Raw genomic sequence first — 27128 nt, forward strand, 5'->3', positions numbered from 1 at the left:
TAATAATGATAACAATAGTAATAGCGTTAAAACAGTTTAGTAATAATGATAATAATAAAGGGATTAATAACAATACTTCTGTCGTTGTCAATCCCTGTCGTTTAGCGTGTATCAAGGGCAAGCAATCTTTTAACTCTGATGAGTGTTCTACTTGCGGCTCAAAGTTATCTTGTCTCGTAAGTATTGCTGAGTGATTTACAAGCGGTCTCTTCCGTAAAATTATTACAGTTTTCATAGTTTTGATCGCGTAGCCATCGTCATCTCCTACCTTGACATCACAGCTGATGTTTGTTCGTGTCTGTGCAGTGGCACCTTTTGTGGATGTATCAGTGATTTGTAGAAGAATTCTATTTCAATCATGTAAGTTATCTTTTTATTAAAATATAATTTTGCTATTGTTCAGTAATATCCGTGCTACGTGTATCAGTACCATCTCAGGTGCACCCACTGATAAATAGTATTTTTTTTATTGATTAAAATTAATTTTGCAACTGTAAATGGCCTACTGGTTTAGTCTTCTTTCTTTATCTAATTTTTTTTCTCGCCGAGTTCTTTAACTCGTTAATGATCAAATGCGCGATTGAATACCCTCAAGTTCTCCACTTTCTTTGCTCTACACGACGTCTTAATTATCTTCTGTAAATTTGGTGTATATACCATATGCTGGTGTTGTCTAGTCGTTCATCTTAATCAAGTTCGTCGTATTAATCTAGTCATCCATATTAACACGTTTCCATATTCCCCTAAGGAATAATCGTATACTCAGCACCGCCCGTTAATCACGTATTTATCTTGCGAGAATACTATCTATGTGTAATTAAATGACAAAATTTATTTCTCCCCAATCGTGAAACTGCATGTCGCTTGGGGTCGATAAATTATCCGCTGTAATGTCATCAAAAGTTACCATTTGGTGTATGAATTGAAAACGGGTTCCATTGCCGTAAACGAGTTCCAATAGCCGTAAACATATGCTAGTATTTTCGAACCGACCGATGACATCGGTTGTTACAAATAAAAATCTCCTATTTGGTAACCGAGTTAGTTTAATTAGATTCCCGTGTCCTTTAATCCTCACTTTCCGTGAGCGATGTTTCCGACAGATAAAGAAAGAATTGCTGTTTTATTTTTACGTGGGAGTCACCACTTATCAAGGCTCAAAGGCCACTCGAGGATACGGGTTAATATATGCAAGGTGGTAGTGTAGTAATCCTGGTGTAAATTGGGTAGAAAGAACTTGTTTACGTTGGATTTTAAGGCGACCATGTTGTATTCAATTGGCAGTTCTAGGAAAGAAGCTTTGTTAATAAAATCTGCATTTAGATTTAGGCACAGATAAAGAATGAGGGGAGATCGTTTATAGTAGCTGTGTTATATACTGGGTTGTATTAAGATAGCGTATGTATTATTCTTTGGTGTTGACTGTTCGTATTAGGAAGAGTCTTAGTGTGTTCATGTGTCTGATCATGTTGTGAGATATTAGATATTATATATATTCATTGTGAGTGTTCATATTGTTGAGATATAGAGACAGATCTTATATATAACGAGACAGGGTACAGGCAACTACAGGAGAACCTATCATGTAATTCAATGAGAGGAGATTTATGAATATCTTCATAGATAGACCGACAGTGCGTTTGACATTTACGTTTTGACAGTTGTACATTTTTATAAACACAAAGTTCATATTAATACAATTCCACTTTACCTTTGTTTTGTTAGAATGACACAACACAAGACGGCAGTTATAAAAACATGATGATACGTTTATTTCTTCTTCGACCGGTTTTGTATTTTAGGGATTCAAAGCTGTTACATGGTTATCTCTAAACCCTCTCGCTTCTAGAGGGTGCTTTGACTCTAACGGAGAATCGGTCTGATCTCCTCTGCTTCTCTGATCTGACTCCTCTCTCTTCTTCTAACTGACTGATTCTGATTCTGGCTTATCTAACTAAATTCATAACTCATGACGTCACTGCATGACCAGCACGTGCCTATCAGAACACATGGCATGACATGCCTCCGTGTTTAAGCATGCATTGTTATTCACATGTTTCTTACAAAGCCGACCCGCTAACTTAATTTTCGTAACCCACTTTATTAATAACATTTTCCATTGACCATTTTTAAATTCCTTATTTTAATTTTCATTTTTATAACAGAAACAAATTTCATCATTACATTCCTTTTCCAATAAACAGACATCTAACTATTTTGTGTGAGCTAAACAATGGCAATTCCATATTCCTTATTTTCAATAACATTCTGTATTTATTTATACTTATGATTGTAATTGTCCATTCCAAATCTAGCTTCGCAAGTTCGAAACCTTGACTATCCTATTTCATATCTACATTAAACTAATTCCCTATTTTTTTATTTACATGAAAAGGGGACAGCCCTTATCATGTAATATCCCTTCCTCTCAAGTTTGAAAATAAAAACGCACGCATATTTAAATTTTAGTACATTTTTTTTCTATGCAACCACTTGGCTAAGAAAGCCCAGACACCATAAAACAAAAACGAAACTTTCTTTTCCAAGCCTGCCCTTTTCCAACTGACTTCATAATTTTATTTTTTAGACCAGACTCTCTATCTGATCTCCCTGGCATATTCCTTTTGGGTGTAGGGTAGTACCTCCTATAACTCACGTCAGCTGCTTCATCCAGCCACCTTTATGCCGTAACTTGAGGTTTCATTTTGCCTCTTTACAAAATCGACAACTCTTCGCCCAAATGTGTCCTTGATCATTTCTTTCTATTAATTAGTTCTTCTATTAATTAGAGCGTTGTTTTCGTTTTGTAACTAACTTATCTTTTTGGGACATTCTCAAAGCTCATTTATCTTTGTGGTTGGCTTCCAAAGTTTAAGATATACCTTTCATCCACTGATTCGCTCGGTTTTCCTTGCTTGGGCCCTTGTGACTTAATGAAGACCTAGAAAATATCACCCTTAACTAAAATTCCTATTTGCACACTAAATTCTATCCAATAGCCCGCTTTTTGTGATTTATTTTATCTCTCTTCAGAGCTTCCAAGATCCAGCAGAGATATCCCACATTCATGCGTCTCTAAAAAAATACAAGGTTATATCTTCCTACGTACTTACGGTATATTTACCTTTCTCTCACTTCATTATGCTATATGTGATTTGCCTTTGGACTTTCATATCCCTTTTTTCATAAGGATTCTCGTATGCTTCCAACGCCTGTTTTTTTAGATTATTGTGCCGAGACTTATCCTCTGCTCGAAACCATTACATGCGGCATGCTTTAAAAGCGCACAATATCGCAGGTTCCCATCTGTATTTTTCTAATTAGGGGCACCTCTAGTGCTTATCATCTCCCTACCAAGTTACTTTTCTTGGGAAAAATGTTATGGGCATCATAAAAAAAACCAATTGTCAAAAAAAAAAATTCTTTCTTTCGGCTTATCACATCTGAAAACTCTCAAAATACCCGTTTTTTTACCGTTTACGTAATTTATCTTGCCCCTTCTCTAAAATTCTAACTGATTTCTAAGCCAACCATTCGTCTAAATTATTGTTTTATATTTTACTTATTTTCCTATTACTTGTTTCTTTTAATTTTAATGTATATTTAATTTTAATGTATAATTTAACTTTGAATTCCTGATGTGAAATACAATAACACACACAGTAAAGACAATTTACAATATTTGTTCCGACATAACATTTAAAAAAAAAATGCATCAATAATATATTTAACTGGATTTACACAAACTATGATCAACAGTTATAACTTTTTTCATTGAAGAGAAAAAAAGAACATTTTTGTTTCGTAACAAACAGCAACAAAAGTCTTAAAAAAAACTGGAACATACAGAGAAAAAACTGTTATTTTTTCTTTTTTAAGTATCTATATAGAGTCAATATTTAAAATTGCCCCTTTTTTCAAAAAGAAAACAAATAAAATACACAAAAAGCCGAAAAGTTCAACTATGAACACAAAATTGATTTTCATTTCTGCATCTTTTTTTTGTTAATAAGCGTATTTCCTTCTACTTTATAATAACACAGGATTTTAAAGTATCTTCGACTTTGACACAAAATTGTTACAAATGATTGACAGATTAAATTAACAATTCGTCCAAACGATTTCATATTGACACAAATTTTCTAACACTCCATGCAAAATTAATTCAGTGCGAGGAGACATGTGAAACATTGTCCCGAGACTCGGTAATTGGTCACCAACTAGAGCAGGCAATCAATCGAGTTAATTGAAAAAAAAATGGTCAAGTTCATCGATTTCGATGACAATAAAAGTAAGGAAGGGTGAAACATTCAATACCGGGCAACATCGGATCTCTCTGCTAGTCTTAAATATGTCACACTTTATGAATTTTTGAATGAAATCAATATAGAATATATAGTTGCAATAGTTATGATCAAACGGATTACCGAAACGTCTACCAGACATTTACATATATATATAATTAGCGAGTAGAGCCTTTCAATATAAGAAAATATCAATATTTAAAACCTCTTTTCTCTTTCATTTCCTTTCAGAACTGGTTTGGCCCATAGCACCTCGATTGTACCCGAACGAGTTCATGTCGTAATGGCGACCTTCCGTAGAAACAGTCGCATCCGTGTGCTGTACCAAATGAAGCACGGCCGCGTGTACAAAACAGCAGAATAAAAAATCATTGACGAACGTTGAATCTACTGTTTGGATTTTTTGAGATGAGGATTGAGTATTCGTATTATTCGTACTACTGTTCTCATCTTGAGTCTTATTTGTGGTTGATGTAACCTCCAACCTTCTTCTAGCTATATATTGTCGAACTCGAGAATATTTCTATCGAACTCGGGATTCTTTGTGCCAAATTCGGAAATCGGCATGGAATTTCGAGCAGAAATAGATAGCATGATTTTGTTCCGTCAACCATGACTGTGTAGAAGTCCTAAGCAATTCGCAATTGTATTTTGAGTATCGCATGCACTGAGGATTGAACCCTTAATCGTCGAGAGGAGTGTAACTTTTAGTACTCTATCCACTACGCTAAGTGTCTGTGCTCAAGTTAGAGAAAAAAGATTCCCGAGTTCAATAAGATACACCTGAAGAAGGTCGGAGGTTACATCGACCGAAAATTTGTGAAAATAACACTTAAGATACGAACAGTAGTCTGAAGAATCCAAATAAATACGTAGATGGACTTTTGTGGGGTAGTAAATCAGAATAGAGGCAATCTTGCCTATCGTAGGTTAAATAGAAAACACGGCCGCCCGATGCTGACGTCACTTGGAAACTTAAAATTACGAAATCCTGATATATGAAACGAAATATGTTTTGACGCAAAAAATAAGAACTCTATATATCTATAAAAGTGAGGATGTGTGTGTGTGTGTGTGTGTGAGGACACTTCTCAATCTATACACTACACGAATTTTTGATCTACAGATTTGAAATTTGGTATATAAGATATTCAGACACGTAGAAAGCTTTTTAATCCGTTTTCATCCGAAAAAGAGCTGCTAAAGGCTCAAAATTGAAAAATTAGTATATGGGGGGGGGGCATCGTTTGTCAACGGTTTGACGACTGCGGTTGCGTGGATGGTTCACATGACAGATTTTTTATGTTAAGAATAAATAGGTTTGAAAACACTTTTTCAAGATAGTGTCAAGCTGACCTAGATGTTATCGTACTTGACTCATTGTATTTAGGTTTTTGTTTCGATCACAGCTCGAATATCTTTTTTACTTACAAGAAGTGAACTGTTTAGAAAAAAACATAGTACTCGCATGCACATGTCACATTTTCTGTATGAATTAAAAATATAATATTTATGCGTATTTTACGACCGGGCAATGCTGGGCGTCGTGCTAGTAAATAAATAAAACCGGCTTTTGTTTTTCTTCAACTTTTAGGCATCGCTTGTTTTCGGTTAAGTTAGTTATGCTTTGGGATTACAAGTGATTGTTAGGATTAGTTAAGTGGTTTCGTATTTTGGGATGTGTGTGTTTGTTTTCGTATTTCACAGTACATGAAATAAAGTACAGTGTAACCCAGATATAAGAGACTATATTTCTTTTATATCCGGGTTCTTATGTCTGTTTTACACTGTATATGAAATGTAATAAAAAATAATTAAAATAATATTTAAATGAACGAATCTCTTTTTCATTAGATTTAGGTAATAAATTATCGGAAAAAATAAAAGGTAATAAATTATCGGAAAAAGAGACGATGTAAAAAAAAAAATAATAAAAAAATAAATAATAAACTGTCGGGAAAATGAAAAAGAAATAAAAATAAATAATAAACTGTCGGGAAAATGAAATAAAAAAAAAAAAATAATAAACTGTCGGGAAAATGAAAAAAAAGAAAAATAAATAATAAATTGTCGGGAAAATGAAAAAAAAATAATAAACTGTCGGGAAAATGAAAAAAAAAATGAAAAATAAATAATAAACTGTCGGGAAAATGAAAAAAAAAATGAAAAATAAACTGTCAAAAATAAAATGAACGAATCGCTTTCAAAAAAGGACGGTAGAAAAATATCTGAAAATAAGAAAACGCTAAGAAAAGTCGGTTTTATTTATTTATTTATTTATTTGTTTATTTTTATGTGTTAAAAACTATTAAAACGCATTTAATTTTTCTTTTTTTACAAAGGACTCACCACTTACAAGGCCAGGGGGATACACGAAGATAATGGTGAATGAGTGGCGGTAGTCAATGGAACAGTATTCTAGTAATCGTTAGTAGTGGAAATTTGGTAAATTGGATTACTTAAGGGGACGGCTCACCAAGAACTTGTTTACATTGGACTTGAAAACGATCATATTGTAGTCAGCTGGAAAACAGGCAAACAGAATAGAGTAATGAAGGTGGGCAGTTCTAAGACAGAAGCTTTGTTCATATAATATACGTTTAGGTTTAGGCAAAGAGTGTGGAAAATTATTGATAGTGGTTTCAGTTAGACAAGCGTTTTTCGTGAAACTTTGGCAAGGGAAACCATAGATTAGACCTTCGAAGAGCAATTATATTTCGTTTCGTATATCCGGATTTTGCAATTTTAAGTTTCCAAGTGACGTCATTATCGGGCAGCCATGTTTTCTATTCAACCTACGATAGTCAAGATTGTATAAGAAAAGGAGACATGACTGAAATTGTCTAATGGAGATTAAATTTTCCAGTAAATACAATGGATGAACAGAATTGTGTGGTGCAAGATGATAATATTATTATAAGCAATAAACAGTTTTCTTTTCTTCTTTGTTTAATTTGATTTTTCACAAGCAAGGTATATTGCCATTGAGACGAAGAGAGATACTGTGATTAGTGGGGCTAGGACAACAGCGTATTCTTTTCATTGTTTTGACTCTCGAGTGTGTATCTGTTGATATCTTATATGCTTTTATGTAGAGTGGTGTGGTTCTCTGTTGATTAACTGTGTCTAACTGTGTCGGATATATACTCGAGAGTCAAGTCAATGATAAGAATATTCTGTTGTTATAACACTAGTGATTAGTGATCAGATCTGCACGATGCATTCTACGTGGAGAGTTGTACAACAAGATATAATTACATTTAAATTTCTGAATATTGGTACAGTCGGGGAAATAAAGAGTAGAGAAGGAAATTTCAAAGGCAAACGATCTGCGGAAACAAGATATAACACCATACATTTTTTGTACTTATGCAGAAGGATCGTCGTGTAGTCGGATGTTTTCGGGCAGTTTACAAAAAATACCGAAAGGTGCCGAACGAAAGTTTCGTGATTTTTTTTTTCGCGTAAATGCTGGTCATTTTTTTCTTTTAAATGAAAAAAAGATATTTTTTTTTGTTATTACGGAGATAATTAACGAACAAATTAATTGGAAAAATGAAAAAAATATTCTTGTTGTTACGAAGAGAATAGAATGAATATTTATTGGATATTTTTACGAAACTTTTTCAAAAATTCAAATTCAAATCTAGAAAAAATAACACTCATCGTAAAGTAAATTTCGTGAATAAATATTTATTTTTGAACAACAAACAACTAATAGCTAAAAAAAAAACATTTTAATATTTTATATAATTGTCTTTTTTGTTTAATATTTTATGTTCAAATCAAGATAAATATTTACTTTTTTTAAAAAATCCAATGATAGCAAATAAATATTTTGTTAAATGACTTTGGTTGCTGCAATTTGATTGGCTACGCGTTTCAGCAGCTTTCTGAGTTTTATGTTAACTACCCATAAAATTCCAACGATTGCAGAGTTCTTATTCTGCATAAGTATCCATTTTTTCCGTACCTTGATATCTATCATAGTCAAAATCGTTTGGATAAGACGTGGGCGTGTGGCATCTCAAAAAGTACATTGGGCCTTTCAAGAAACCAACTCCTCGCAAATGATTATATAGATGCAATTTGGTGAAATTCAGACTTTGGCTTGATGGGCACGAAGAGTACTGGAATCATCAGTGTTATATTCCTAAATACTTAGGAAATAAAGACAAACGTGAGTTACACCGAGTGGTATGTGTAATGGGGTTTATTTATAATACAGAAACGTAAGGCTGCTCGCCTAAGGTAAATAGAAGTACATAGTAACAAGTATGGGGAAGAAAGTCTGATAATCAACACGTAAGACTATCCGTCTTACTGCGACTGCTTGTCTGCCGCTGTCTGCCCAACAGTCCAATATATATATACAGTTTGTAACCGGTGTATAGCCAGTTATGTTCCTTCACAACACCTCCCCCTGAAGCTGAAATATTCCTGATTTTAGCTTAAATACCTCTTCCTTTTAGGGTCAGGGCTTAATCTCCTGGTAACTTTTCTCTTTCTTGCGCTTTTCCTTCTGGTCAGCGTTAGTGGAATTACGATCCTCTCACCATACATGAGCACATCTTCACAGATGGAAAAAGGCGTTGTTTGATCTACCTTTTTATTTTTTTTTATCCATCCCAATTGATTTTTCATTTTCTTAATGAAAATGTCATTTACTGCCTCTTTTTTTATTTTTTCGAAAGTTACCGGAAGTTCACGTATCATATTACACATTGAACTTGTACATTCACTTTCGTCTTTAAGCGCAGCAATTACCGTTTCTTCGAAACTTTCGCTTCTTTTAGGGATCAACCGTGATAATGCATCTGCGTGTCCTAACTTTTTTGAGGATACATGTTCCATCTTAAACTGATAGTTTAAGAGGGTTACAGCCCATCGCTGTAATCGATTCGCAGTATGTGTGGGAATGCCTTTCTTTGATCCAAATATGGTAAGTAGGGGTTTATGGTCGGTTTGCAAAATAAAAGATCGTCCATGGAGAAATCGATTGTACTTTGTAATTCCAAATATTATCGACAGCGCCTCTTTTTCAATTTGGCTGTAATTTTTCTCCGCTGCAACCAACGTTCTTGAAGCATGGGCGATAGCTTTTGTCCTACCATCCTCATACTTGTGAAGTAATACAGCGCCAACACCGTAATCACTGGCGTCCGTTGCTAGTATTAGTTCCTTTTCTGGATTGAAATGTGCCAATGCTAAGTCTGACAGTAGACATCTTTTGATATTTTGGAAAGCAGATTCACATTCCTTATTCCAGTTCCATTTAACACCCTTTTTCAGTAACTCGTTAAGAGGAGCTCTTAAATTATGTATGTTAGGGATGTAAATTGCATAGTATTGAACTAATCCCAAAAACGATTTTAATTTTGTCACTGAATCTGGAGCAGGCATCTTTTCAATTGCTTCAGTCCTTTGTGGATCCGGTCTTCGACCCTCTTTGTCGATTATTTGACCTAGATATTTAATTTTTTTCATAAAAAAATCGCATTTTTCTGGGCTCAATTTAAAACCAAATTCCTGTATTCTTTTGAATACTTCTTTTACATGCTTCTTATGATCTTGCAAATTTTCACTTTTAATTAGGATATCGTCAAGGTAGGCCATTGAAAATTCCAACCCTGCCAGCATCGTGTCCATAATTTGCTGGAAAATAGCAGGAGCAACCTTTAATCCAAAAGGAAGCCTCTTTAGCTTAAAAATGCCCTTATGAGTATTTATGCCTAAGTATTTGGAGCATTCATCGCTGATCTTAATTTGCAAGTAAGCATCTGAGAGGTCTATCTTAGAAAAATTTTTTCCTCCGTTAAGCTTAGAGAACAGATCTTCTGCGGACGGAAGGGGATAATTATGGTCCAATAGACAGTCATTTAAACCCGTTGAAAAATCTCCACAGACCCTTATTCTGTTATTTTTTTTCTTTACATACACGGTTGGACTTGCCCAATCTGTGTGGTTAACTTTTTCAATGACTTCCAGTTGTTGAAGTCTATCCAACTCTTTTTCGATTGCGTCCATCGCTGAAAAAGGCACATTCCTTTTAGGTTTGAATACTGGAGTGGCATTTTTCTTTAATTCAAATTTTGCCTCTGTCTTAATACAGAGTCCTAGTCCTTCGGCAAAAACATTGGGAAATTCAGTTTTCAAATCCTTCAGGAAGTCTTCCCTTTGGTTTGCTTTTTCTGCAGTTAAAACGTTACAAAACGAATTTATGGGTTTCTCCCATAAATTAAACAGGACAATCCAATCTACCCCAAACAGGCATGTATTCTTTCCTGGTACGACGTACACTTTGGATTTATGAGTCTGGTTAGCGAATGTCACTTTGCATTTTAATTCTCCCTTGAACTCTAATCTTTTGCCGCACACACTTCTCGCCGTCTTTCTGGTTTTCGTTAATTCAGGTCGACCTATCCTTTTCCATATATCTTCGTTTATAATACTAATATCTGCACCGCTATCCAGAAGCAATGTAACCAGATGTCCATTTATCCGAACATCAACATATTTCCGTCTTTCGCAGCTTTTTTCTTTATTCATGCGAAGCGTATTTACATTATCGGTCCCTTGTCTTTTCTTCTGGGCACAGTATGTTCCCTTGTGACCTTTGAGACCACATTCATAACATATTTTGTTCCTAAACCAGCAGGTCTTATTGTTGTGTCTTAAACTACCACAACATTTACACTTTAGCTTTGGGTCTTTGTATCCTTTAAGGATCCTGTGTTCTTGGAACCTGGACTTTCTTGTGGTCCCTTGCCTTTTTACTTGCTGCACCTTAAAAATATTTTTCTCTTCAATGCGAGTGTTGTCTTTCTTTATGTTAATCAGACGTTGACACTCTTCAGTGACTTTTTGCAATGTTATGTTAGGATCCGTGAACGTATATCTTTGTCCCTTGGTGCTGTGAGACCTTGTACAAAGATTAAACATTTAAATTGGTCTGCGGAAATTTCATTCAATTTAAATGATTCGCATAAACAGTTCACAGTGCAAGCATATTCTAGATAGTCTTCAGCTTCTGCCTTCTGAATGTTCAAACATTTGTATCTAGAGTGAAATAGGCTATCCCTTTTATCAAATATTTTCGACAAGGTACTAATTGTTTCCTCGAACGAAACCTCCTCCGGTTTTTTTGGTAGAATTAGATTTGCATACTTGGTGTTTTCATCAGTACCCAGTTTTTGTAGTAGCAGGGTAACTTTTTCCTCATCGGTCCAGTCTAAACATCTTTTCGTAAAAATTGTTTCGTATCTTCTGTAGTATGCAGGGAAAGTAACACCAGTATCCGGGGAGTAACGAAATTCCGTTAGTGAATTTGAAATACCCTCGGCAGAAAAATTAGTCTTCTTCCCGGTCGACGTTAGAATTAGCTTTTCTAAATTCTTTTGCTGTGTCGACATTTGTCGTTGTAGTATGTTTGTTTGTTCTTGTTGTGCCTCTAAAGTTTTTTGTGTTCTTTCTTGTTGTTGTTGCAGCTGTTGCTGTAGCTGTTGTTGTTGAATTTGTTGTTGTTGTTGTTGTTGCGCTAAAAATTGTTGAGTCATTTTTGTCTGTTCCTGGATGCTAAGGGCTAGAGCCTTAGTTAACTCTGCTAATTGTTCCATGTTAGCTTCTAGTACAAAAATGTCTTTTCGAATTCTACACAATAATTCCAAAGAAAAATCGTAAATTTACGTATATCGTAAATTAGTAGCAATATGCAGACACAACACGTTTCAACAAAGTTCATCCATAGTAATTCAACAGGCTTTGTAAAATAATTTTTTTTTTTTTTTTTTTTTTTTTTTCAACAACGTAAGTTCATACACAAAATATTTCTTACTTCCCACGACAAATAGTTCCAATTATTTATATAAAGGCAATAACAAACAATTAATTTTCCAAAAAAAAAAATATATGGCTGCCGTTCCCACGTGGCATAAAATGGTACAATAGTCGTTGTATTTATATTTTTTCTTTCGAAACTCGTAATCCTTTAGTGTAGTTTCGAATTCAACTTGCGACCATTTTTTTTTTTTTTTTTTTTTTTACTTGTCAAAATAAATATAAATTCCACTTTACCTTGAACATGTTTCTATAATTTCTTGTGAGTTCTTTACGAAGAAAAATCCGTACTTTTCGCTACTTTAGGTAGGAAAAATTTTTAAATTCATTGACGCACGTGGTCAAAAATCCTTGTGTAGTTTGTTTTTTTCGTAAAACAAAAAATCCTTGCATTGTACACAGTCCTTGGTACGGTAATTTATCTCTGTTAAGAGAAAGAACATCCTTTCGTCGCCATTGCTATATTCCTAAATACTTAGGAAATAAAGACAAACGTGAGTTACACCGAGTGGTATGTGTAATGGGGTTTATTTATAATACAGAAACGTAAGGCTGCTCGCCTAAGGTAAATAGAAGTACATAGTAACAAGTATGGGGAAGAAAGTCTGATAATCAACACGTAAGACTATCCGTCTTACTGCGACTGCTTGTCTGCCGCTGTCTGCCCAACAGTCCAATATATATATACAGTTTGTAACCGGTGTATAGCCAGTTATGTTCCTTCACAACAATCAGTAAATGAGTTTAAGCCAAGCTCCAACTTTTGTCCCATCGCCTTTGTCGCATCTTTATTTTAATTTCATTTTTAGTACTTTAATGGAATGTGCTCCGACGAACCTATAGCACTTGTGCTCCTTCAACGTACATACACGATATATCCGAGAAGCAGCAATATTCCACCCCTTCACTGTTAAGGTTTCTAGATGCCAGAAAGCCTTCTATTCTAATAGTTTCTTCCTTCAGACTACTAGACATTGGAATTTCTTTTTCCTTTTTCCAGCTTCCTTGACTGTATAAATCTTCAGAATTTTAACAGTATGCAAACAGACATCTTGCTGCCTAACTCCCCACTGTCACCGTCAGAATTATCCCAAACAGTAGCCCCCGACATACTAAGTGGCAACATGCATTGTTTGGGACGAAAAACAGAAACAAATAGATAAACAATTCGCTTAAATTCCAGATAATTAGATCTGCCATTATTTACAAGAACAAAACATGTGGTTTGCAAAATTCAAAATGATTCGCAATTGTTGGTTGGTTATTTTTGTTTTAGGCATATAAACCTTTTTCAGGTAATTTAATGCCGAATCTAGTTATTTTGAGGAACGATTTTTAATGGAGTATATTTGTTTTTTTTTTAAGTCGGATTCTATTTAACCCATAGTTGGGACCCTAACAGGTGCTACCACTCCGGGTCAGAGTGGACCTGGGAGCAATGGCAATTAAAGGGTAGCTCCACACTCCCCAAGGCCCACAAGGTGGGGCCTCACCATCGAATATAGTTTTAGGTCATATCCAGGACCGATTCGCAATTGTGATGAGTGGGCAGATTTCATATTAACCGGTATTGAGGAAAGCCCTCATTTTACCATCAATTACTATTAATGAGCTCTGTTAAAAGTTCCAGTAAGTAATAATATTTCATGTGTTAAATAATTTGTTTTTGTTATTTCATTTTACATGCTAACACCTTTCTTTGGTTCCAAATTGAAAAAAAAAAATCTTATATAAATTGAGATTTTGTTTGTCCGCCAGTCAATTTTTTCAAGCGCAATAAGCAAATCGTAGAATTTGCCTCATTTTAAAATATCAGAGATTTTAACTATTTTTAGAAATTGAAAATACTGTAAATACTGTGAAATTAAAAAAAAAAAATCGACCCAGCTTTTTCAGTGTCTATAGGGAAAGAACTCTCTTACGCACAGACTAAGTGACTTTTATATGTAAGCAGAGATAGAGATGTACATGTTTTTCAAACATGACTTCCAACACAATAAGAAAATAAATAAATGGAGAAATATTGAAAATTATTTTGGTAGTAAACAAAAAAAAAAACAACAAAAAAACCCCCACAAAAAACTATTAGGTTGGTACAAAAATAATGTCGTATTTTTTACGTTCAAATATATATATATATATATATTTATAAACGACATTATTTTTGCCCCAACCTAATATTAAAACAGCAAATTTATGCAAACAAAGGAAGCATAATTTTGCTCGTATTATGAAAAAATCTTTAGCTACTTATGTAGAATACGGACGGTGCTGAAACATTATTTAGAAACCCATTCTTAACATTCAGAGAAAAAAGCTATTGAAACTCTTCCCTACTTACACCTAACAATTTATTACACAAACAAACAAAAAGACGGTAAAACTTGAATTTAACTGAAAAATCCTATTAAAATAGTAGCACGGTCCGTATACTGCACAAGTGCTAAACTTTTTTTTTACTGTATGATATTAGTAAAGAACTTAAAATTTTTTGTCATTCATTTTTGTTGGCTTTTATTTAATCCTTTTGAACCCAAGTGTCTCTCTTCAAATCAGTACTTGATGTAAATGACAATAAAATAATGAACTTCATGTAAATGACAAAAAAAAAAAAAATGAGGGGAGGTCGGGAGGTAAACTGCTTTTAAAGAAGAGAAGTCATGTCCACGAATTCCATTCGGTTATCTTCCACTCTAGAAGCACATGACATTTTAATTGCTCATCTGAATAATATTTATTATTCTTTCTTTTGTTTTGTTCGTTTTTTTTCGTACGTTTTCTTTTTTTGTTCATTCTCTTAATCAACGTTCGTGGATTTTAATTAACAGATTGCCTTTATAACTGACCGGAAACGAAAAGGTGAGATTCATTAAGAGCAACGGAAAGGGCAAGAAAAAAAATTAAAATAAGGAAAAGAGGAAAGTAAATATATATATATATATATATATATATATATATATATATATATATATATATACTTTCCTTTTTTCTTATTTTAATTTATATATATATATACTTTCCTTTTTTCTTATTTTAATTTATATATATATATATACTTTCCTTTTTTCTTATTTTAATTTATATATATATATACTTTCCTTTTTCTTATTTTAATTTATATATATATATATATATATATATATATATATACTTTCCTTTTTTCTTATATATATATAAGAAGTAGTGTTTAGGAGGAAAAAGAAAGAAGAAGAAAAATTAAAATAAGGAAAGTATATATATATATATATGTTATATATATATATGATAAGAAGAGAAGCAGTGTTTGGGAGGAAAAAGAAAGAAGAAGAATTGTTTCGGGGGAAAAAGAAAGGAAGAAGAAGAAGAAGAAGAGGTGTTTCAGAGTAAAAATGAAGAAGGAAAATAAAAGGATGAACGAAAACAAAACTAAACATATTGAAAATGACGAGGAGAATAAGAAGACGACAGAGTTTGCGATAAACGAAGCGAAATAAGTGCACTGAAAAATGAATGAGGTGGTGGTGGTGGTGGTGAGGGGGGGAGAGAATAAGAACTAAGGGCAATAGAAGAAACTCAGAAGAGGAAACAAAAGCCAGACATAAGAAGAAAACGAAACATGGAAAAAATGAAGGGAAAAAAGAAAAAGTGAAAATAGATATATTGAGAAATGGAAAAGAATTAGAAAAAAAGAATAAAAATGAAAGAGTTTCTGATAGAAGAAGAATAGTAGTAGTAGTAGTAGTAGTAGTAGAAGAAAAGAAGAAGAAGAAGAAGAAGAAGAGGATAAATGATACCGAGTAAAAAAATCATATGATGAAGAAGAAATAATGGATATCTACTTGTAGGACATTTTTAAGCATTACCAAAATATATACAAGGATAGTTCCAAAAGTAAAGGCTCTAATTTTTTAAAATGCAAAACGTAGAAGAGTTACGAAAACGGAAGTTGTAGTATTAAAACGAGCAACCTTTTAAGCGTCAGAATTTATTTCTCTACATTGTTACCGCCATTCTCAATGTATTTGTGACAAGATTTCGATGACGCACCTTTTCTCCTGACGCACGTCCATGACACTCGTCGCTTTCTTAAACTCTCCCACCGTCAATATCTGCAATCGAGAAATGAAAATTTCTGGTCATGAATGCATAATTCAGTCATCGTAACAATGCTATTTGCAATTTATTTTGATCCATTCGGGTGGAATTTATTGACTCGTTAATTAAAAAGCAAGAGGAAAGAATTAAATCACTTTCGATCCATTTTTTCCTTTCTCATTTAAAACTAACTTTATATGAAATGCTTAGTTTTAATCTTGGATTTCTAATTTTTTTTAAAGTAATGCTTTAACGCGTTTTTCATGTTAGTTTGGCAGTATTGCTACAGATCTATTAGAATAATTTTCCAAAATCAGATCTGCAGAAGAATTCTATATTTCACTTAAATAAAGTAGAAACACGATTATAAAATCATAAATTATTTTGTTCATAATGTCATCACTAGAAACCCTAAGTTTCTATTATCTCAACTATTATATAAAAGGAATTTCCGTGTGTATGTGTATATGTGTGTATGTGTATGTGTTTATGTGTGTGTGTGAGTGAGAGAAAGAGAGAGAGAGAGAGAGAGAGAGAGAGAGAGATTTCTATTTATTCAATCCCGGACAACGCCGGGTCCCTCCGCCAGGTTTCTTATAAGGCTAATTTAATATTTTTCTCTTTGTCATATAAATGATGTTTTTTAATGTTTTATTTGTGAAATCGGTTAATGGCAAATAACAGATATATAAAATATACTATGATATAAAACTATATGTGCTTCTTAAAATCGATTTTTGAAATAATCTTTTTTCAAACAGAAATAAAGTTTTTCATGTTTATTTTATATATAACTAGCCTAGGTGCCCGGCGTTACCCGGGTGTTTGGAGGTGTGTGTTGTGCAAAAAAAAGGTGGTAGTAGGCAGGCAGGCAGGCAGGCAGGCAGGCAGGCTTGAACCCGTACTGCGAAGGAGGAAAAGATAGTGAAACAAAAAACAACAAAAGAATAAACAAACAAGCAAAAAAAAAACATGACGCCTTTGCTGTTGCGTCCATCGCCAAACCGGAAAGTTTAAATTAAAGCTAGTCAATCGAAATGAGGGATGACTTGAAAATATCGGCGAAAAAAGAAGCGACCCCTCCCTGTAGAAAAGTGCCCAGTTGAGGGTGAAGGAATTAATGTTTTTAGCCAACTTTTCGATATTTGTTGTCCGAAGGTCGAGATTCAAAATGATACCGATCTCGTGAAAATCCGTCGCCCCTGTCGAAAGTTTTAGGCATATGTACATACATACATACATACATACATTTAAACAGACAGGTGAGATGTATATTGTAGAAGATTTCTAAATATTGTTATTATAGAAAGGTATAAATGCAAAAATGCAAAAGAAAGTGCAAACCAGATTCGTTCTGCTACACTTTTGATGTGTTTGTCTTCAAAGAGAATAGGAAGAAAATTGATGAGTCATCAGAAATGTATCTGAACTTTTGAGATGAGGATTGATGATTTGTATTATGCAGATTCTTCGGACTACCGTTCTCATCTTGAGTGCCATTTTCGATGTAATCTCTGACTTTCTTCAAGAGTATCTTGTCGAAATCGAATTTTTTTTTGCCGAACTCGGGAATCTGAACGGAATTTCGAGCAGAACCCGTTTATTTACTTTACGGAGGTATCATGCTCTCGTTCCGTCAGCCATGATTGGATGTCTTAAGTAATTCGCAATTGTATTTGTCAGTCTCCCACACTGAGAATTGAATCTTTAACTTTCAGGAGAATATCACTTTTACAATTGATTTTTTCCAAGTACTCTAATCACTGTGCCACGATACTTTCGTTTTATTTTTTTATTGCATTTTCACCCCAAACAAGGCACGGTGCCACTTTAATGTGGGGAGCAACTATACGGGACATAATTTGCAGGGATACTATGTTGGGAGTTGAGCAGAAAGATGTCTGTTCACATTACACTTGAACTTCTAGATGTCAGTACAGTCAGAGAAGCAGGGAGACGGAAGGGAATTCCTAAATCTAGCAGTTCTAGGGAAGAAAGCATTCTTACTTCTAGGGATTTCTACTGTGTAGAGGTGAAATTTTGCTGTTTTTCGGGTTTGTTGGGGTATGTACGTAGAGGGTGTACAAGGCTTGCAGCTGGACGGAGCATCCGCCATTAAATACTTGTAAAAACAGGCAGAGTGATGCAACATGTCGTAGATGGCAGTTCAGGACATATTAGGTTGGCGACTCTCTTTTGAACCCTGTCTAAGAGTGACAGACTAGTAGCAAATGCATCAGCCCAAATGCGGCAACAATATTTCATACATGGGCGAATGGTGGCTTTGTAGAGGTACAGGTACTTTCAGGTGTAAGTAACTTTCTAGCACAATAGAGAGAGCCTACCTTCTTTGCAGCAGTCTTGGCAATGCCCTCAATATATCTGTTCCAACTCATGTTCCCCGTGAACGTTAAGCCAGGTTTTGCATTTCAAAATCATGAGAAAGTCCACTACAGATGTGTTATGAAAACAAACCATGTGAATAAGTTTGAACATCTCACATGGTTTGCACGTCATGCAAATAAAGTTGGCAACTTTGGACACAATGCAATGGAACAGCTCTTAAATCCAGATATCCTATCATCTGGAGTCAATTATTTTCTAACCATCCATTCTTTCAGTTACACGACCAGTTCCTCATTTTAATAATGAAAACAAGAAAAAAACTAAAAAAAAAAAACAAAAACAAAAAAACAAGTGCCAATTTTTAAAGAGTTAGTTTCTTACACAATATCCTCTCATAGAAAATTTCTTTATGGAAAAAACAAACCCTAACGGAAATTTTCTACGGAATATTTTAATCTTAAACTCAAAACCAATATTATTGTTTCTTTATAGTTGTACAGTACAGTTATACAGTTGCACAGAAAACCGGGCTACGGCATTAAAAATTAGTAAGAATACAGTACGGTATATAATACAAATGTATATAATGAAATAAAATTATTAATAACACTACAGTACAGTTATACAGTTGCACAGAAAACCGGGCTACGGCATTAAAAATGAGTAAGAATACAGTACGGTATATAATACACATGTATATAATGAAATAACATTATAAATAACACTGTAATGTAAAGTACCAGGGGTCGGAAAAACATTGTATTCCACATCGTAACATGAAAAACCGTATCATAGGGTTACCGTACCCCGAGGTTCTATTGTATATGTTGGAAAGGAAAAGATAGTTGTATTCATCTATTTGGAGTTATTTTTATGCATGGTTAAATAGTTAAAAAATAAAAAAAACCCGGCTATCGCCCCCCCCCCAAAAAAAAAAACAGTTTCAAATTCTATTTCCTTACCATATTGTTGTCTCTTTCCAACAAATAATATATTTTCATCGCATGTTATACGATCAACTCAATATATTCAAGAACGGATCAATACATTTATGTAATGATGTAGAATAATCATCTAAATGTGGCAGAAATAGAATGTGGTAGCCATTAAAACTTTGATTTGAATTAGTGATTACTAGGGCTAGAACAATAGTATATTCTTTTCATTGTTTTGACTCTTGAGTGTGTATCCGTTGATATCTTGTATGCTTTTATATAGAATGATGTGGTTTTCGGTTGATTAACTGTGTCTGTGTCGGATATATACTCGAGAGTCAAAACAATGAAAAGAATATTTTGTTGTCATAGCCCTGGCACTTATTTTTGAACTGGGCGTATTTAAGCGTTTGCTCGGCTTTGTCCGGAACATAATGTCAACCGCTCGGGGTTGCTTGTAATCTGACATAAGACGCCCATCAATCAAGCACAATGCACGAAAACGAGCAGACGACTTCCGAATAAATATTGGAATAAAAACTAGATGTTACATAGAAAGCCTTGAGACTAACAGTACAATGAATTTATCAATGTTAGACAAATAATGAGATCCCCCAAAGAATTGCATTACATGTGGTATTAAATACATCATTGCAAACATAGGCCCAGTAAGTGTAGAAATTGGCTGGAGATGCACAAACCTTTTCTTAAAATTTTCTTGATAAAAAAAGGAAAAATTAAAAAAAAATACTTTAAATTAAAAAATATTGCTTCTTTGAACCTTTTTAAAAACTTCTCAAAGACAAAAAAATAAATAATTTGTTTAAAAAAAAACAAACAAAACAGTTGTTTGCTAAACATTATCTGTCAAAAATGGGGAAAAAATCGTTTTAGTACCCTCTCGTCCCTGAATAAAATAAGTTCAACGATTTGACCTTTGAAAACTCTATCAAGCTCCTCCGCCAATTTTGGGTCTAAACACTTGAAATTGTAGATGTAGGTTACTTAGATATAGATTAAACTTTTAAAAATTTTATTTGAGCCCCAAACAATAAATGTTAAGAGGTCAAAATTGAGATAAAAGTTTAAAAACATTTGACCTCTGCGGTCTCTACCAAATTACTCAGCCAAGTTTTGGTCTAAACATTTGAAAGTTTACATAAAGTGTATTCAGACATAAGGCAAGCTTTTAATCAGTTTCTGACCGTAGATTTGGCTACCAAGGGGTCAAAGTTCAAAAGATTTTACCGTTGCGGTCTCTATTCAGTCAATTTTGGGTCTAAGCATTTGAAATTTTAGATGTAGGTTATTTGGACATGAGTCAAACTTTTTAATATATATATATATACATATGCACATAAAGTTATGAACAGTACATAAAGTCCGAGCAAAGCCAGGCTAAACTGTTAGTGAATAATAAAACAAAGTTACGACCGGTCGTTGATTTTTTTCTTTTAATTTATTTCTATGATTTCCATTTATTTTACTATTTCTGTTGCGTACTGTTAAGATTTAATCATCATAAATGCTCAGCATAATCCGGCGGTTGGCGTCATATTCCGGGCAAAGTCGAGCGGACACTTAGATATGTCCGTTTAAAAATCTGCACTCTGATTTAGAAGTTTCTAAGTCTCAATTTCTCGATCATAATAATTTTCTAAAATCAACCATTTTGCCAATTGGCTAAAAATCATCTTTTACGGAAACAAACAGAGGAGAAATATTTTTGGTTACCCAGTGTGGCACGATGAGGGATTGTCCAGAAAATTTTACTTAATTAAGATTCTAATTAATTGATTAAGTTGAATAAGATCATACACTAAACCTAATTGAAATGGTTTCATAATTGGCACGCAAAAAATATTTTTTTCATGACAGATTTAATTTAAAAATTCATCTTTCGACAGCGAACGTTAGAAATTTAACTCGATTGATTAAAAGGTCATGCGAAGATGTTGGCTTCCTGGTTTAACAATGAAAACTCAGCATTAAATTGCTTTTATTTCTTATAGAAAAATCAGAAATGAAGGATTTTGACAAGTCTCAACGATTTGATTGTCACGATGACGTTTCCAAATCGGCCAAAGAATGATTTTATAACAACAATTTTATGATGAAGAATTGAAAAAGTCGTGAGAGTACACCTTCCATATTTGATGAATGTAATTACCTGTCAACTGATACTAAGGTGTGCTAAGTAGTCTTAAATAAAATCCAGCCCCATACTAGAGATCCATAATTAAGACCAACCTTTTGTTTGTGAAACAAGGTTTTTCGTTGGTCAAACGATAAAAAATGCCAGACAAAGTCAACACGAATTGCAATAGTTGAGTGAATCACAAACCTTAACACAAGTGAAAGTTTCGAATAAAAGAATTAATAACATAGTGCATATGAGCGTGTGGAAAAATATCATCAGCAGCAAAGGATGGATGGCTTGCGAAGAAATTTGCAACAGCTGTAACCGAAACGAATTAAAAATTAGGAAGTGTGCGCGAGAAAAAAAGAGACAAAATGCACCATGTGGTCGGCAGAATCAAAGTGTTCGTCGAAGAAAATGGACGTGTAAGGTCGATGATGAGAATGGCCCGGCTGTGCCGGTACGAAAAAAGGTGGACATGTGGCAGTGAGAGACTTCTTAAGTGGTGTCGAGACGGTAGAGTAGCGGTAATAAATGCTTTTGTTAATAAGAAAAAGACCCGGATTTATTATTTTTTTTGCGTGTTATTTTTAGGGGTTTGAGAGAAGTTCGAACTGTACTGAACATGGTTCAAGTATAACGCCACATAAACGTGACAAATTAACACTGACAGAATTTGCGAGTTCAAAAGACTAAAAAGAGTTCCTTTTCAAATACAGCCTCCTTCCACGGACAAAATCCCGCAAAAAATAGAGTTCTATAATCAAGACATAACACTAGTTCGATCCCTCAACATGTTTTTTCTCCCCAACAATAACAAAATAATTTTTATTTTTTCTATTATTGTTAGAATCATGTTGCAATATTGCTCACATCGAGCTTTTGTTTTTAGGTTTCCACCAGAACTGATCCGCGACCTAAGTTCCAGATATAGCTGAATCTACACCATAGTTCCACTGATCTTCAAACACACCACGGGCGTGGAGCAATTGACAGAGCAGCTAGTAGAAACGCATGTATTTCTCATGACCTCATGCTATGTTTAGTGCCAAGTCATTGTGTTACGAGAGACGTGCAATAAGTAATGCCCCTGACCCACTTCCATGTGCAATGATTTATATCTCTACGCGTTATGTGGAAAATTACAGCTCTGAACTAATTCTGGTTTCTGTTTTACAGGTGTTTGAACTGATTCAGGTGTGAAATGGAGCCTGTTAAATGTCGAGCAGTGATCCGGTTTTTGTATTTGAAAGGACTCACACCACAGGAAACTTTTGATGAAATGAAAGAAACTTATGGTGATAATGCCCCGTCATATGACCTTGTAAAACGCTGGCATCGTGAATTCAAACATGGTCGGAAGTCTGTGGAACAGATCCCAGACCTGGTCGCCCCCCTTCTGCCATTGATGAGGCATCTGTCCATCAAGTTGAGGTTGCCATTTTGGAAGATCGGCGCATTACTATTCGCCAAATAGCCCAAGATATCAAGATTAGTACAGGGTCTGTGGAAATTATCATTAATGACCATTTGCATACGCATAAGGTGTCTGCCAGATGGATTCCCAGGTTGCTCACACCATTCCAGAAGCGAGAACGCGTCGAGTGCTCGAGGATGAATTTGGAAATGTGCCAAGAATATTGTTCAAAGTTTTCAAAAGACTGATTACACAGGATGAGACCTGGGTCCATCACTATGATCCAGAGACCAAAGCCCAGTCAATGCAGTGGAAGCACTTGGACTCACCACCTACAAAGAAGGCAAGGGTGCAGCCCTCCACTGGCAAGTTCATGCTCACAGTCTTCTGGGACCAGGACGGAGTAGTGATGACAGATTTCCTGTCAAAGGGTACCACAATTACAGGAGCCTATTATGTTTTACTTTTGAGGAAATTAAGGGAAGCTATCAAAATCAAGAGGCAGGGCAAGATCAGCAAAGGTACCCTCCTCCTGCAGGATAACGCTCCGGTCCACAACTCGCATGTCGCCAGATAAGAAGGACGGGCATGTGGTTATGAAATCCTTCCCCATCTTCCCTACTCTCCTGACCTTGCACCCTCTGACTTTTACCTCTTCTCAGCCATAAAGTTGTTTTTGAAAGGAAAGCGTTTCCCGGATGATGCAGCCTTGCTTTCTGAAGTCATGTCGTGGTTGGAGGACCAACCTGGGGTGTTCTACAAAAACGGTCTCCAGAGCTGCATCAAACGATGGGAGAAATGCATAACTCTGGGTGGTTCCTATGTAGAGAAAGACTAATAGCAGTGCCAAGTTTCGTTGCTCTACTTCTATGGGAAGTGGGTCAGGTGCAAAAACACGATCATTTTCTATGTTGGCAACCTTCATGTGGTCCCTTTTAAAAGTTCTCGCTTACTTTATAGACAGAATTCTGATTGGACAAATATCGCGGAAACCAACGCCATAAATATAAAATCATCTGATCCAAAAGATATTAATTCATTTTCTTTCATACGATTTCGTGTCAATGAGTTTTCTAGTTCTACTGTCGTATTGGATTTTATCATTCCGTTCCTTTCAGTGGATTTAAAAGTATTTTTTATTACTTCTCAATAGGGCTATAGCAATAGAATTTTCTTTCATTGTTTTGACTCTCGAGTTTATATCCGATACAGTTAGACACAGTTAATCAACTGATAACCACATCACTCTATATAAAAGCATATACGATATCAACAGATACACATTCAAGAGTCCAGACAATGAAAAGAATATGCTGTTATCCTAGCCCTACTTATCAATCACATAGATCTATACCCTGCGTTTTGTACGAGGTTTTCTTTATTTGAAGTAATGTTTAATTATTTTCCATTCTGATATCACAAGTTTCTAGTTCTACACATTAATACTCAAAGCTCCTGTTGTTGATTTTTGTTGTTTTTTTCGTAATTTTAGATTACTCCCATAAATGAGGTCATACTGTTTTTCAATTTATTTCGATATACTTAAATCAAACTCCTCATTAATCAAGGGTTCCTTTCTTGGGACTAACACTTGCTCTCTACATTAATTTCATGCATATTTGAGTGTTCTATTCTCCTTTACCTCTCATATGTTTAGTTTATAAAAAGTGGTGAATATTGATATCTTCTCACTTAGCGACAAATTAGTATATCTTTTTTTGTAGTTTCTCCATTTTGCAAATTCCAGGTAAAAAAATTCATTTAGTTTTGGGCAGTATCCCGTTTAATGCTGCTATGATAGCTAACATCAATTGTAGCATTTGCACAATTCTTCATACTAGCTACTTCAAGGTGGCCATACCAAGCGGATCTTGTTTTGGCTGCGAATACTACGTTATTTTTTTAATATTTAGTCAGTGTTTACGTAGACCCAGAACGTTGTAGCAGAGTACGTCGTTAAAAACATAAGACAAGTAATAACTTGACTCATTTATTTTCGAGTACTTAACCGAATAGAACGTGATTGTGACGCTTCTCTCTGAGCTCTCGAACTTCGTTTCGAACGTGCTCTCGGACGTGCTCTCAAACGTGCTCTCAAACGTGCTCTTCTGTCTGTGCACTCGTTCTTTTATAGTATCTATCTTTTTCCTTGCCGTGACATCATTTCGCACATTTTATTTACTCCAGTTTTTTGTGATCAAGTCATGCAATTTTTTCTCCTTGCCTCTTTTTGACAACCTTTCTGTTGTTTGGAAAACGATCTGCGACTATTAAAGAAGTGGTTGGTTCCCTTAACTAAGATGTCAAGATTCCCAACATAGTTGGCAGATAGGTTATTTATAGGGCTATGACAAGAAAATATTCTTTTCATCATTTTGACTTTTATCAGTTAATCAGTTAATATCTTATATGTTTTTAGATAGAGTGAAGCGGTTCTCAATTGATTACCTGTGTCTAACTGTGTCTGATATATAGTCGAGAGTCAAAACAATGAAACGATTATTCTCTTGTCATAGTTCTAATTATTAGTCTATAGTTTTTGAAATCGTTCTCTTCTCTTTGTCTATTTACTTTACTGTAGTTCTTCCTTTCATCAAACCCCTCGCAGTCTGCTTTGCGTATAAATCTTTCAGTCACTAATCTATATACAGACCTAAAATATTCCATTTCTATAAACTCACACTAGAATTTTCTATGTTAATTTCATCTTCGGTTCCTTCAATTTCCATTCAATTATTTTGTCTTTTTATTATGCTGTTGTCGTTTTCCCTATATATTGCCATATAAGTGTATAGTCTCTACTGTCTCCGGTTGTTCTCATTTTTCCCTTTCTTCGTTTGCGTTCAAAACACCATTCATGTTGTTGGGAAATATATAATTCCATGATAATGGACATCACTGCATGAATCAAATATAAATGATTGCCCTTTTTATCGTCATTCAGATTCGCATTCGCGATATAAAACCGATTATTTATTCATTATAGAAAAAATGTCGGAAAGAAATACCGAAAGAAAACGAAAGGAATCAAATGGTTTATGTTCATATCTTTTGAGGTTTTGCCGGAAGAAAAACACATCCGCAACGAATAACATTTTATGTCGTTAATTTTATTTTCAAAGAATATAAAAAAAAATAAATAAAATAAATAAATAAACTTTACTTGGATTCTACAATATTTCGTCTATTAAATATTGAAAATTTATTCATTTAAATCATTCTGTATTGTTATGAGTGTTATTAGTTAACTCCTTCCGTGAAAAGTGACGTAGTGACATTTTGTATTATTTATAATAAAAACATTGAAAAATAAGCAATAGCGTTATATAAAAAAATATGAAATATTGCAATAGAGTGCCAATATTATGCTAAACGTTTCGTAACACCTAATAGTATTGAGTATAAGTGTCCATTAAATAATAATAATAATAATAATAATAATAATAATAATAACTAGTGGGACCTGTGGAAATTACACACGGGACTCATTCATATGTAATATATTGATGTTGGCATTCTGTAGATGTTCAGCGTAAATGGAGACACTCTGATATTATTGTAGCTATTTACAATGCCTCCCAACGGGACAGTTAGACACCAGGGTCGTTTTTTAACGTGGAGAAAAGGTACAAAAATAAAAAAAAATTGTCTCAGTCGTGAAGGACTGCTCATCCACCGAAAAAGAACAAGAAATGGAAGTGCAGCATCTTAAGAACAGATACTGCACTTTTTGTTAAAACTGCAAAAGTATTTATCTAAGTTAGTACGAACGCCCGGCAAAGCCCGGTCGTAAAGTACGCTTAAATATGATATTTTAATTCTTACAGATTTCATATATATTAGTATAGATTTAATGGTCTATCAATGTTTATATGTTATAAAATTGCGATTTAAAAAAAATATCCATATGGCTTCCGTACATTAGTTTGAATCGAAGCAGAAATGAAAACTTATGAAAAAATATATGTATATATAACTTGAGTTCTTTAACCATAATCGAAACCGAAACCAAAAACTCATGAAGAATTCTTGGTAAAGTTATTTATGACAAGAAATAGAAGAACATAACAATTAAA

At 34.2% G+C, this 27128-nt stretch overlaps 1 protein-coding gene across 2 annotated transcripts in view; it reads left to right on the top strand.

The window, feature by feature from the left end:
- LOC145241368 (testis-expressed protein 47-like) overlaps positions 1-27128 on the top strand; it is a 381126-nt gene that overhangs the window by 272768 nt on the left and 81230 nt on the right. The window contains exon 8 of one of the 2 annotated variants that reach the window (XM_080104243.1): positions 4536-4684. The exons of the other annotated variant lie outside the window; for it this stretch is intronic. Coding sequence (XP_079960369.1) covers positions 4536-4588 — 53 coding nt within the window. The 3' untranslated portion in view covers positions 4589-4684. Of the gene's footprint in view, positions 1-4535; positions 4685-27128 lie in introns of those variants that run through there. 2 annotated transcript variants of the gene reach the window in all.

The sequence above is a fragment of the Euprymna scolopes genome, chromosome 20 (genome assembly GCF_053919585.1).
Source record: "Euprymna scolopes isolate OS-2025 chromosome 20, ASM5391958v1, whole genome shotgun sequence".
NCBI classification, from domain to species: domain Eukaryota; kingdom Metazoa; phylum Mollusca; class Cephalopoda; order Sepiida; family Sepiolidae; genus Euprymna; species Euprymna scolopes.